This window comes from Sinohyriopsis cumingii, chromosome 2, assembly GCF_028554795.1.
Source record: "Sinohyriopsis cumingii isolate HCF-2022 chromosome 2, ASM2855479v2, whole genome shotgun sequence".
Lineage (NCBI taxonomy): Eukaryota > Metazoa > Mollusca > Bivalvia > Unionida > Unionidae > Sinohyriopsis > Sinohyriopsis cumingii.
In genome coordinates this window covers 85,658,447-85,671,967 of record NC_142962.1, presented here as the reverse complement: position 1 = coordinate 85,671,967, position 13,521 = coordinate 85,658,447, and the positions used below count along the sequence as shown (strand labels likewise).

The 13,521-nt window shown below is 31.0% G+C and overlaps 1 protein-coding gene across 1 annotated transcript in view; it reads right to left on the bottom strand.

The window, feature by feature from the left end:
* Positions 1-8,674: 8,674 nt before the first annotated feature.
* Positions 8,675-13,521, bottom strand: part of LOC149805310 (uncharacterized) — a 65,892-nt gene continuing 61,045 nt past the window's right edge. The window contains exons 28-31 of the mRNA XM_089934038.1: positions 12,864-12,959; positions 11,674-12,005; positions 10,734-10,932; positions 8,675-9,338 (exon numbers count right to left, since the gene is read on the bottom strand). Coding sequence (XP_089790164.1) covers positions 9,046-9,338; positions 10,734-10,932; positions 11,674-12,005; positions 12,864-12,959 — 920 coding nt within the window. The 3' untranslated portion in view covers positions 8,675-9,045. The remainder of the gene's footprint in view (positions 9,339-10,733; positions 10,933-11,673; positions 12,006-12,863; positions 12,960-13,521) is intronic.

Sequence of the window (13,521 nt, the reverse complement as noted above, 5' to 3'; positions counted from 1 at the left end):
GATGAATGTCTGAATGGGATGAATGTATAAATGGGATGAATATCTCAATTGGATGAATATCTCAGTGGAATGAATGTTTTAATGTGATGAATGTATAAATGGGATCAATATCTCAGTGGGATGAATAGCTCAATGCGATAAATATCTCAATGGGATTAATGTATAAATAGGATGTATATCAGAGTGGTATGAACTTATTAAAGTTTATTCAGTTGTTCAGCTGTTCGTCTAAGTATGGTTTTCTCAGTTCATTCAATTGATCAGCTGTTCGTCTAAGTATGGTTTTCTCAGTTCGCTTAAGTACGGTTTTCTCATTTCGCCTATGGACCAATCCTAATCAAGAAGCGAAAAAATCGGTACTGCAAATACTTCAAAATTCTATATCCACGAATCCTAACCTAGGTTATAAAAAAAACTTCATAAATAGTATTTCATCTTTTATAAACTCATAAATTTCTCAACAAATCATCTTGTTTTCAGACATAACTCTTTGAAATCAGAAGTAACTTTGTCAAATCAGTTGACTGCCTAGTAGCAATGTATTTAGATTAATGAAAAGACATAAGATGCCCTGAACCCATTCGTTTCTGAACGATAGATTAAATGTACTGATTCAAATATTATATAAAAGCAGCATAGATGTGTGTTATGTATATTTTATTTATATTGTGTGCTTGACCTTTGTCCGTAATTGAGGGTAGAGTTTTAGCCAACCGGGCTTTTGTTCAGTTTTTGAAGACATCTATTAAACACTGAGTTCAAGACAAACCTTAATTACGAGTTTCTTTTATGATCTGGAAGCGAACTTGCTGACACTATTTTGGAAGTTTTAATTACTTTTTTTCAGGAAACAAACTCTTCATTTTTGTTTTAAGTTCATTCGGTGTAATCATTTACTATTATGTTCTGATGTAATTTGAAAGGAATTATTATTGATATTATTCAATAGAATTACAAAGTGCTCGTTAACTTTTTAGACTAAAATACTATTTTGGTATCAGTCAGTACTCATTCAAATATATTCAGGATTATATCATTGTGATACTTTATGACAATTGGTACATTAGTATATTCAAGACATTTTAGAATTCATTCAGAACATTCAATACTATTGGACTTGTTAAAGGACATTTCCTATTATTTGTTGAACTTATTGGTTTTGTTTTCATTCCGTTACATAGGTTAAGACCATAGAGTCGTTATATGTGATTGATCTGAAGCTGAATAAAACGGTTTGCACACCCTTCCACGATTACATGAAAACCTAATGAAACAGGTTAAATCCAACATCATTGCACCCATAAACAAAGCACTTATAAACCAACAGCCAGGTTGTTGGAAACGGTTTAAACAGCCTCATTCCCTTAAACGAGAACGTTCTGAAACAGACAAGTTAAAATGATTTTTAATACCCTCATACCACTTAATGAGGTTGTTCCCATGGTACCTATCTTTTTTAAAGAAATAATAGAAACATACCTATAAATTTTCCTCTCCCCCAACCCCAACCAAATCCCACAAAAACATAACCAAGCAAAATCGCGGTTACTAGACCACGTTCTCATGTCTTGACAACATTTAGTATAAACGAAACAAACATAAATTTATAGCAACATAAATAGTGATAAGTATTCTAGATATTTATAACTTACATCATAATCTTTAATTTTGAATAATTTTTGCATCATAATATGGTGCTGATCATACACTTTTTGGTCTATGATTTTGGGGGTCTTTTGGTTTTTCTTTCAGTCTTTTTGGTCTTATGGTCTTTTTGTCTTTTGGTCTTTATGATCTTTATGGTCTTTTGGTCTTTTTGGTCTTTTTGTCTTATTGTCTTTTAGATCTTTATGGTCTTGATGGTCTTTTTTATCTTTTGGTCTTTTTGTTCTTTATGGTCTTGATGGTCTGTTTGGTCTTTTGGTCTTGACGATCGTGATGGTGTTTTTGATCATATGGTCTTTTTGGTCTTTAGGGTGTTTTGGTCTTTAGGGTGTTTTGGTCTTTTTGATCTTATAGTCTTTATGGTCTCTTTTTTGTCTTTTTTGTTATTTATTACAATTTCAGCCATAAATAAGCAATATTAAGTATATACAATATTAAGATTATAAACATCATCAACTTTATGTTCAATGTCATTCATTTCAAAATCTTCACCATAGACAGCCATGTTTAGTTATTTATTAGGAAACAAATGGATAAGTTGCAGCTAGAAAAGAAACTGGGATTTATAAAAGAAAAAATTAACATCATTTCAGTACAGAGAAATTGAACATAGCTATTGCAAATGACACAGATAAACAGATAACCGGTAAAGTATTGACTGAAAAGAAGTTACAAACAAAATAAATGAGACACAAAATAAAATCTATGAAATGTTTTTATAAATGACAGAACTGCTAATATTTCTAAATCATTGTAAGATGTTGTCATTTACTCTGTGACATGAATAAAAAGCAATTGTGTTTTCAAATTGATACCTTGAACACCTTATAAAATAAAATAAATGATGAGTACATGACATCAAATGGAATTAGACACTTTATCAGATTGTTTTCTTTTGTCATGTCATTTACATTAGGTTTAACTCTACCTACAATGGGTATTTATTTGCTAGCTTCAGACACATATAGATTTGAAAGGACTAATACAAGGTAAATGATGAAATAAGAATAACAATATTGAAGACTGGAATTTATTATATTGACAAAATACTTGAGAAATTAAACGTGCATTGGTTGCTTTGGTGTTTTATGCATTTATGCCTTTGGCCAAATGTGCTACACTAGTTATCATTATAAGAGCCTGTATGTCAGTATAGGATAAAGTCTAATGAGGAAAATATATTAGGCAATACAGTACAAAATTTCACCATAAACAAAATTAGCATTCCATAATGATTCAAATTTTTTCTTATGGTCTTCAAAAAATTGCACTTTTAAAATGATTACCAACAATTAGTGATGAAGATTTAGTTGTGGTTAGAACGAAAATCAAAATAATACCAAATAAAGATATTTATTTATGGTGTATTTAATGTGTAAGAACTATCAACTACAGCAAGTTAAATATTTCGTACACCAATAGAATAGAATTCCTAATGACTCATTATCTGTGCATTTATGTTGAAACTGACAACTTTTACAGCATAGTAAAGGAAATATCACATTTTATGAACCAGGAAATATTCAACCAAAAAAAACCATGCTTAATCTATCACAATTTACGAACGAGGGATTATTCCATGGACAGTGTTCAATCTATCACATTTTATGAACCAGGAATTATTTCAAGGACAAAGTGCCCAATATATCAGAGGTAAACAAAACAAATACCAGGCATTCTCAAAGATGAACAAGACAGCATGTCAACTATAGGGTTTGTGGGCTAAGGTGTAAACTATTTATATTTGGACAAGCGAGTCGATGAATGTGTGATCAAAACGAATATTAGATTTGGTGTGAACAGAGGCTGATTATTTAATTAAGAGGAAAACTATAAGTAAATGAATTTACTCTGGTAACTTACTCATAATGTCAGTTTAATAATATTGTTTGACATCATATACAAATCACCTTTGGCTCTTCAAGTGTTGTATTTTAGGAGTCAATTCAACTTCAAACCAATTAACAAAACATGTCTCAAGATATAAATATTTATGTTACCAACATAAATATAATATATATGTTCCCAATGACTTGTGTTGACATGAGATAACATCACACATCGAAGACTAAAATTATAAACTATCATTAATTTTGAACATGCTCTTGACATTCTAGTAATGCATATTTCAAAATCAGAATAGAGTTTGGTGTACCATCCGCTTTCAGGTACCTAAAAACATAAATATATGGAGAGTCAACCCAAAGAAGGTGAAACAAAACAACAAAACCGGAAATGCCAAAAAGAGAAATTGACACAACTAATGAAGCAGAATGTGGTCGTTCAGTTAACATTTAAATCTTCTTCGGGTAAATGAACAAGATGCCGTAAACAGCTATACCATCACCTACAAAACAATATATTTTGTCCGAACTCATAAATATGTATTTTTGTTGCATTTGGTCATGGTTTATACTCTTCTTTCTGCATAAAACTTTGGTATTTTAAAATTACTGCTAACGTTTTCAGAGTTGTCTACCAAATTAAACACCACGAGGATGTTTTGGCTTTCGTGAAGTGACTTTTCAGGTTCTTTCAATATGTAAGATTTTTTTCTTTATTGTCTTGTATGCATTTTGTTTAATTTACAAGGAATTAAAGCGAGTAAACTAAATGTGATTTCAAGATCTTTAAAAGGTTAACTTAAGTCATCTTTAAATGTTAACGTAAATAGTGAAAGTTACTTTTAAATCTAGTTGGTTAAATGGAAACAGTGGAAAAAGGTGTGTTCATAATGAGCAGTAGAAACATACTTATCAAATTCTTTAATCTGCATTTCCAACTTCAATGAAAAAATGACAGCTATTCATTCATTTCCATCGAAGTCCTGTAATTATCTTTCAGTTTATTATGTAACCTACAGCTGTCAGTCACAGAGAAACAAAACTGTAATGAAGTCACATTGTACATTTACAAGATCTGATAATGACTTGAATCCTTTTGCAGCTCTAGGATTAATGAATAATTCATGTCTGTTTAGTTTATTTTTTTCCCATCTATTCCAACTAGTTTTCTGTCAAGTTTGTAACCAATATTTAAATGTCTGTTTCATTTGCGATAGCTATGTTGAATAACTGATTGTACTCGACAAATTCTGCAGGTGCTATTTCATGTACAAGAGCAAGAGAATTAGGCGGTTATGTAAATTCTGCAAAAAGTATCAGTTCAAAACATTTTAAATATGAAATCAGATGTTGCAATAAAATAAAAACCGAAGATTTAAAAAAATTAGAAGAAAAATATCTCCTAAAGTAGTTTCAGGGCAAGAACAGTTAGAAAGTGTTGAAAGAAACCATACACAAACAGTTGAATAACTAATTAAACAATTAAATAATAAATATTATTAGATGAAAGGCCAAGCAGACAATAGTGTAATAATATCCACTATAGTCATTGAAATAGACCTGGCAATATCAACAGTTGCTCTGTATATCGCTAAATACAGTTATGCTCTAACTGGTGGAGGAAGAACAAGTAGTGGTACTGCTCAAGCAGGAGGTAAAAATGATTTGTTCTTTAAAAAAATTAAAAAGTTTTTGATAATAATTAATAAGTTATTTATTTGACTTAGCAAAAAAGCAGCATCAGTTTTAATCCATGCTATTGGTAACATAATCAGATTTTTGCTTATAGAATGCTGGCTGAACTGTTTTATATTGACTGAACATGCTGTTTAATTTGTCCTGTCATTAGCCATGCTATTGGTAACATGATCAGATTTTTGCTTAAAGAATGCTGGCTGAACTGTTTTATATTGACTGAACATGCTGTTTAATTTGTCCTGTCATTAGTTATAGTTTGCCGTTTACTTTTCTTTATTCAGAGATGTAAATAAACGTACATCAGTATTTTGAAAAGCACACATGCACAGCACGGTTTCCCACCGCTACTTTACACTGTAAACTATACTAGCTTCTGCAACCACAGACATCAACATAAATGATTCTCCTTTTCCATGGTTAATTTTGTGTGCATGTTTCAAAATAGTCATGTGTCAGCCTAACAAAAAGTTATGATTTGTATTAGCACATTTGACAGCATGACTATCATCATAATCCCAATTTTTTACATTATATGTATTCTGTTGTCCCTCTTTTTTTAATTCAAGTTTTTGTCATATTATCGCAAATTTTCAGTCTTTGGAATAGTCTTTTATACTCTCAGGTATTAATGGTAGGGTTTAATCAAAGTTTATAAGGGTCATTGTATTTCTGTAAATAACTGTCGTATCAAGCAGTACTACCCTTTTTTTTCTTAACAATGTGCTGGATAAAGAAAAAGATGCTGTCACAGCTAATAGTACAATCTTTATTCAAATGTGATTTCAGACTGATACTTGAAAACGTGGTCACAGTGTTTATACCCGAGCCATAGTTGGACATTCCTAATATTAATAGTTCAAATAACTTTTTAGGAATGTCTTTAACAGTGGAAAATAACCGTGTAATATATATATATATATATATATATATATATATATATATATATATATATATATATATATATATATATTTGTTTTCAACTTGTGCATCTAAGGTGCAGTTTGAATAACTCCTTATATAATGAATAAATCTTGCAATACTTTTATCTAGGAGTTTGTTGCGTCCTGCAGGCACGTTTGTCCATGTTGACATATCACTCCCATCCATTGGATTAATTCTTTTTGCTGTTTAGAACTAGGTTCTATAAGTTCAGTCCATTTTTATCAAGTGCTCTAACGCTTCTGTAAGGTTTACAAAATAATAAGTTTTGTAGTTCTATGTGTACCTTATGTCCAATATTTATATTTTTAAAATAGTATGACTTTTGTTTTCTTCTCCAAATACATGTAACATCTATTTACTGATTTTCATATTAACAATTCTTTGTTTACTTTTCTCCCTCATCTTTTTGATTTGCTCATTGCAACAACAGTCCAAGTTTATTTGATATTACACACTCTTTGCATCTCTAGAATTTTGTATTATGATTTGCTTTTTTCATTCCTAATAAATTTAAGTTTATTAATAATAATTTACAATCTACACTAAAATCTCTAAGATTATTGTATAGCCAATATTTAACTGTACCATTTACTCGTGTTATTTAATTTCAATTCCTAGTAGATATCACATGAATGATTTGAGAAAACTGCATCATAAAGACGAGTATGTCTAATAACTGTAAAATGCTTACTGGTTTATACTTTATATATAAGGTATCAAATTCATTCCCATATTAACTTAAATTGCCTAACTTAGTTGAAATTGTTACTGCAGGTTGAATTGATGCATTAAAAGTTTACTTGGAAAACATTTTGTTCAGAAAATATCCACAGATTATGGTGTAATTGCTGATACAGATAAAAAAATGTAATTGATTGCATCATGATTTATTTGAGTTTAAATACAGTTGATCTTGCCCAAAATCTCAGTCTAGATTTTGTCACTTATAAAGTAATTATTTTTTTAAGCTTTCACATATGTAGTGAGAATCAACATCATATTTTAATGGTATCTCTTTTCATTTCTACTACCTTTGAGAAAATATGTTAGACATTGTTGTTGCTCTATCATGCTCTCTATTTGTTTCATTTTGTTGTGTATCCATGATGTTCATTGATGTGTTTTCTTCTATTCCTCTTTCTGAACATACAGACATAATTAGTTTCATAACATATGCCCTCTCTGTTCCGCCCTTTAGGTCGTGCACTTTACAGTGGACATGATCACGTACAATTACTTGTCTGGTACAAATGTTTCTTTTGTAAACCTTGGAAAGTAGTCATTTTTAAAAGTTTCTTTGCCTTTAAAAATTCTGCTGCAATGATTTTAAATTTGGTTTTCCAAAGGTGTGAGGTAACCAAAAAAGTTTATCAATATTTTATATCTGTGAGTTTTTTTTTTTTGTTGTGTTGCTTGTTTCAGTTAGGCATATTACTTCCTTATTATCTTCAATAAGAGTAATGTCTATTGATACATTGTGAGAGTAATTGTAGCCATCAATTATACTGCGTTAAATGTCAATGTTTTCTGGTTCCTTTGTGTGTGAAATGCCTCCACGTTTTAATCTCTAATGTATCTGTTAAAATGTTCCAATACACTCCACCGCTTTGCAGAATCAGATCAGAATGCCGAAGTGGCTCAATCCACCGCTCTGCATGTTGTCAATGAAACAAGTGGAGGCAGACTGTTAGTCGTGGGATGCATTTTTGTTCTGCACAGTATACACATGATTGTTGTGTCATTACACCTTTTACAGAAATGCATGCTTTTTAATCTGAATATGCTGAGACGCATTCAGATTTTTCCCGTTCAGCAAATATTTACATTGTTGTAAACCTCTTTTCCTTCATCAAACACATTTTTTCATGTTTTTGCTCTTTATAGATTTATCTAAAAAACTTTGCAGTATTTTGCCAAAATATGTATAACTGTCATAATAGATTTATATCCATAATGTTATTTGCATGCCTCCACTGGTCATCCATGTTACCTCCGTAGACTCTTCTTTTGAAATTCCTTCCTCGCTTGCTTGTGAATGCTCAGATAAACAGCTCAGTCAGCCATTTATTACATTTTATTATTTAGTTCTGTTTAATTTGCACCAAAGTTGATTTTTTTTATATGCAAGAAATGTCTTATATAGTGTTCTTTGTTGCAGCACATCCTCCAATATCCTGTATATTTTGGTGCAAATTCTTTTTGTTAAGTCTCTATTAATTCTATGGGGTGGGGGTCTGTGCTACTTTGTATCCAAAATTCCTTCAAAAGATTGATATCTTACAATTTATCATTATCATGTAACATTCTTATAACGAATCTATTAATTTTCACTCATAACTTTCTCAGTTGTTGTTTAAGTGCAGTTATGTGTATGTGTGTGTGTGTGTGTGTGTGTGTTCAAGGGTATTTCAAGATGCATTGCAAAATGCTCTCACCATTTATCTTTAAGATGTAACCAGCTGTAAATAAACTTATATTATCCAAACTACATTTGTAGCAGGACATAAAGAAAAACCTCAGCAGTCTTTTTCTGCATATTATTTATATACAAATATATGTAAATACAAAACTGTATTTCAAGCAAAATTGAAGCTTTAAAGGACATATAAATTAATAAATAGCATATGTAAGAATTTTACTCTATTTTTCTTTCTACACAGCAGATATTGAGTCACTATGTCTTACTACAGTCACAAAACTATATTCACTTCCATATATAATTGCGTACAATAATAGCATCATTGCTATATCATTTACAGGCAAGCTCTTTGTATTTTTCCAAAGTAAAAATAACTAAAATTAGTTTGATACAATATGATACAGAGTATAGTTTAGGATAAAAAGGATAAGCGAATTTCAATTTTGTAGTGAAGATCTACCTCTATCGTTTCACATCTCAGATAGTCAAAAGAGAATGTGAGTTCACAGTACTATATAGTCCATTAGGTGCAATTGCTCTCACTGTAGCGTAGACTCTAAGCCCTGTATCCCCAACCTTTTTCTTGGGAAGAGAAAAAACAACAGAAGTGCTCCTTGTCTCCTGCCACTGAATGATGTCCCCTCCAGATGGAGTGAAGCCAACGCTAACCTCATAATACAGAGGAGTGTACTGACAGTTAAACAGACTTTCCCATGAAATGCTCAAAATCTCCAAGGTTTTGTCCCAGGTCATTCTAAGGCCTTCTTCACCTACAGTGCAAATCAGAATATATACCTTTCAAAGAGTCGTACAGAGTATTATTAAATTATGACAAACAAAATATCATGTGATCAGAACTATACCTATATTGTATGATTCTCATTGGATTCTAAAACCATTATGTGTGTGTGTGTGTAACTATATATATTAATGCATAGTGAACTTTATGAAATTATAACGTCAATTTGTTCATTTTAGTTGCAAATATTGCTCATTTTCATTCATTTTAATATATGTTGTTCTGTACTGTACAAACCATTTTCAAACTGATGAACATTCAAATTAGTATTGGTATTAAAGAGTAACAGTGTCGGAAAAGCTGATTTCTCTTGTTATTATACAATATGCACTCAAAAAGGATTATGTCAATAGGAAATCTGTAATAACAGTAAGGATCAGCAATAAGGTTAATTCTAAATAAATCATAAATGAGTAGGCATAGTTAAAGATACGTTTGTTGATCACTGCAGACTGATAACTGGCAGCTGACATAATATATCTTTAATTATATATTTGTTCTATTGATTCTGATAGATTGTTATTTTGTGTGGTTAGATATAACTATTTATAAGTGTTAGTCAGTTTTTGTGATAGATAACTCATTCTATGTGTTAATCATTGATGGCAAAGGTAACTTGATTCAAAATAGCATACTTTTCGACGTGCATAATTCACTAGAATGAAACTATTCTATCAGCTTTGAAGTCTAACTTTTCAGAATCAAGAAAGATACATGATAACCAAATTTAAAATCCGTATTCTAAAGTCGGGAAAATATGAGTCAAATACACTTAGCTTAGATCATCTTAAATAATAAGACGTATTTAAACTTCCTCAAGTGCCTACTTGTAGGTGGTTGTCCTAAGTTAGAGAATTCATAACTGACAACACCTCTTTTATATTATCCCATTCATTGTCCTGCTATGTTCAGACACTTTGTCTACAATTCTTTTAGATGTGGCTGGATTGATAAGATACATTATTCTATTTAAATATTTGTTTTACTTGCTAATTTAGCCCACTGTGATATATTTTGCATGTGCTCAACGAAATCTTAAAATCTTAAACCTTACATGTTGCATGGTTATAACGTCTTCTTGTAGGAATGCTAAAATAATTATTTTATAAATCTTATATTACTCTTATTACTCTTAAGTCCACCTGGCTGTCATTCAAATCATACGACATCTGAAATTCTGACCCAAGCCAAATCAATGTTATTCCAGCTAGTAAAAGTCTCTGTACCACATACAGTCTCTCTCTCTCTCTCTCTATAAATAGATATATATATATATATATATATATATATATATATATATATATATATATATATATATATATATATATATATATATATATATATATATATATATATATATACTTACTGGACATTGGTTCCTGTGTATACAAAGTAAAGTTTGTTGAGATTTTCTGGCTGTAGAATTTGTCCTCATTCATTCCAGTGACTGACACCGTGTAAACTCCATCTCTCAAATGAAGACCTTGAAATGTTGCATAGGTGTAACTGTCCTGTTCACCCAGAACTATCTCAGATAAGTGTGTGTCTGGTCCGCTTAGGTCGACCTATATATGATAATGCATGATAAAAATGAAATTCATGAGAATTAAATGGTGAAGACAAAATGAAATCACCAACTTACGCTGTAGCTATCAGCTTACTATACAGTGAATAACGATAAAGTTTAAGGAAAACATGTCCATCCACAAGAACTAACCATAATAGGAATACAGTACAATGAAGCTAGAGAGAATACTAAATTCTGAATAAACATGCATGACAAATAGTTGATTTTGTAGTAAATGGTTAGCCCAGCAGAGGCTTTGGTAAGAAGTAAATGATATGAGTTGACTGAATGTCCAGTAGATATTCTTAAATTTTATTGCATGGTGAGGTAACTGAGTGCATGACTAAAGAGAAAATTTGACTGCATACAAACGTTAAAACATACATCCGAACTGAAACACTCCATCTTAAAAAATCAACATTTGCTCATTCTCATTTATTCTTTAATGGTGCTATCTGTCTGATGAAATCAGACCTACTACAAAATCAGAACACATTTTGTTGGCATCATCTGTGTTCTGAGTGGAAGGTTTTGTAATATAGCCTTGGCAGATTCTGGATTATGATGTACGCATAACATGGCATTCTTCAGAATAAATGACACAAAAATTAAACTTGTTTTCTGACTGACATTTTTTGTGCATCACAGTTCTTCAATGTTGTCAAATAGACAAATTATAATAGTTTACCTCTTCATCATACTGTTTAAAAAATATATATTTGAATATTTGTAAGCTCACAATAAAGCTGACGATTCCAGCCTCTTCTTCAAAACCTGTCCAGCGTAATCTTACAGATTTGGGATCACTGTGGAAGGAATCATGAACAGTGTACTCAGTTGCTGATGTTCCAAGTACTTCGATCGTTACTGATGGTGTTGGTAACACAGACTGTGTGATACGTACTCCATCACTAGTGCAAGTGGTGGTTAGTCCAGCATTGTTTGTACAACGTAGTGTACTATATATCCTAAGGCCCAGAGCACTGATTTCTGTAAGATTCCTTGATCCATGGCTTTTTCTTGCATCAACATTGATGAATTCCTGTATGTCAGTGGAATACTCTCTCGAACCTGATGAAAAAGCATATAATCAAATATAAGGTGACAAGATAATTATATTGAAGCCAATGAATAAATAATGCATCAATCTTAAGGCAATGTGTTTTGCCTTAGTCAGCAGAAAGCAATGCACAGGTCAGGGGAGGGCAAACTATGGCCCGTGGGCCGCATGCGGCACGCCAAGGGTTTTCATGCGGCCTAGGAACAAGTCATCATTCGCACCGACTCTGTTAATGTTACTCTGTTTATCAAATAAATGTGCTTCTTATGAAGATAAATTTAAGTTTTCAAATATTAACAACATATTAACAATTGAAAATTAATTATGTTATTAGAAAAACCTTTTGTTTTTGCTATTTCAAATATTAATTATTTTACTTAATGAACTATGCGGCCCACAACAAGGTGTAAATTTGTGTATGTGGCACATGCACTGGAAAGTTTGCCCACCTCTGGCATAGGTATTACGTCTTGGTAACTTGTCGTGAATAAGGTCACATTATTAAGATAATGTTCTAAACTTTGTAAAAGGTAAATATTATGCATCCAAATATGATTTGCAGTCTAGAGATATTGTTCCACAAAACCTCATTCAGCATTCTTTGTAATCAATGTTGTTTATCATGATTATACAAATGAAAATTGATCAATATAAAGGCACGGTAATGATAGCAAAACAAATTATTGCAAGTACAAATTTGTCAGTTCAAACCAAAAAAAATATGGAGTTTTCATAGATTTATTGTTTTATTTCTATGTAAATTATAAATTACAGTTATCAAAATACAGTTACTGTATACAACAAACCTGCCAACAATATACAGTGACAATAAAGCTACAATCATACAATGATTTTGAAAATATAGCTACCAATGGCCCACTGGCATGACTGTATGGCTGATTCGGAATCATACACTAGCCAATTCACCTGGATTGTGGTTGATGTTTGATGATCCACATCAGATCCTGAAATTGTTTTTTATTATACAAAATGCATTTGGTGACCTTTTCTATCTAGAAATACAGATTTTGTTGACAATAAATATTTACATATGTATAAGATTGAAAGGCATATCAGTACCAACCTCCCAATACAGTACTGAGTGTAGTAAAATGGTTAATGTAATACATTTTAAAAACTTTAGTTATATAAACCCTTTTGAAGAAAAGTAAGTACTGTTGAAGGATCAAAAATTAAAAAGAAAATTATTAAATATAGGGTAAAATATACAAAATAAATCTCATTGTAGTAGAAAGGTTTGCTGTGGCAGCACATAATTGGAACGCTTCTTAATTGAGGGGAGACATTTATAAACAAAATAACTAAAAAATCAATTATTTCTTTAACTATTCAGAGAAATCTAATTCAGTGCATGGATTTAAAATGTCCATTCTTCAAATAATCATATAAATATATTATATAAATAGGTATAAATTTACTTGAAAACAGCATTCTTATTACAAAAGTACAACAGAAGAAAATGCATGATCAGACAGGACCTTCAACTAATTCTACCGCTGTGTTTTA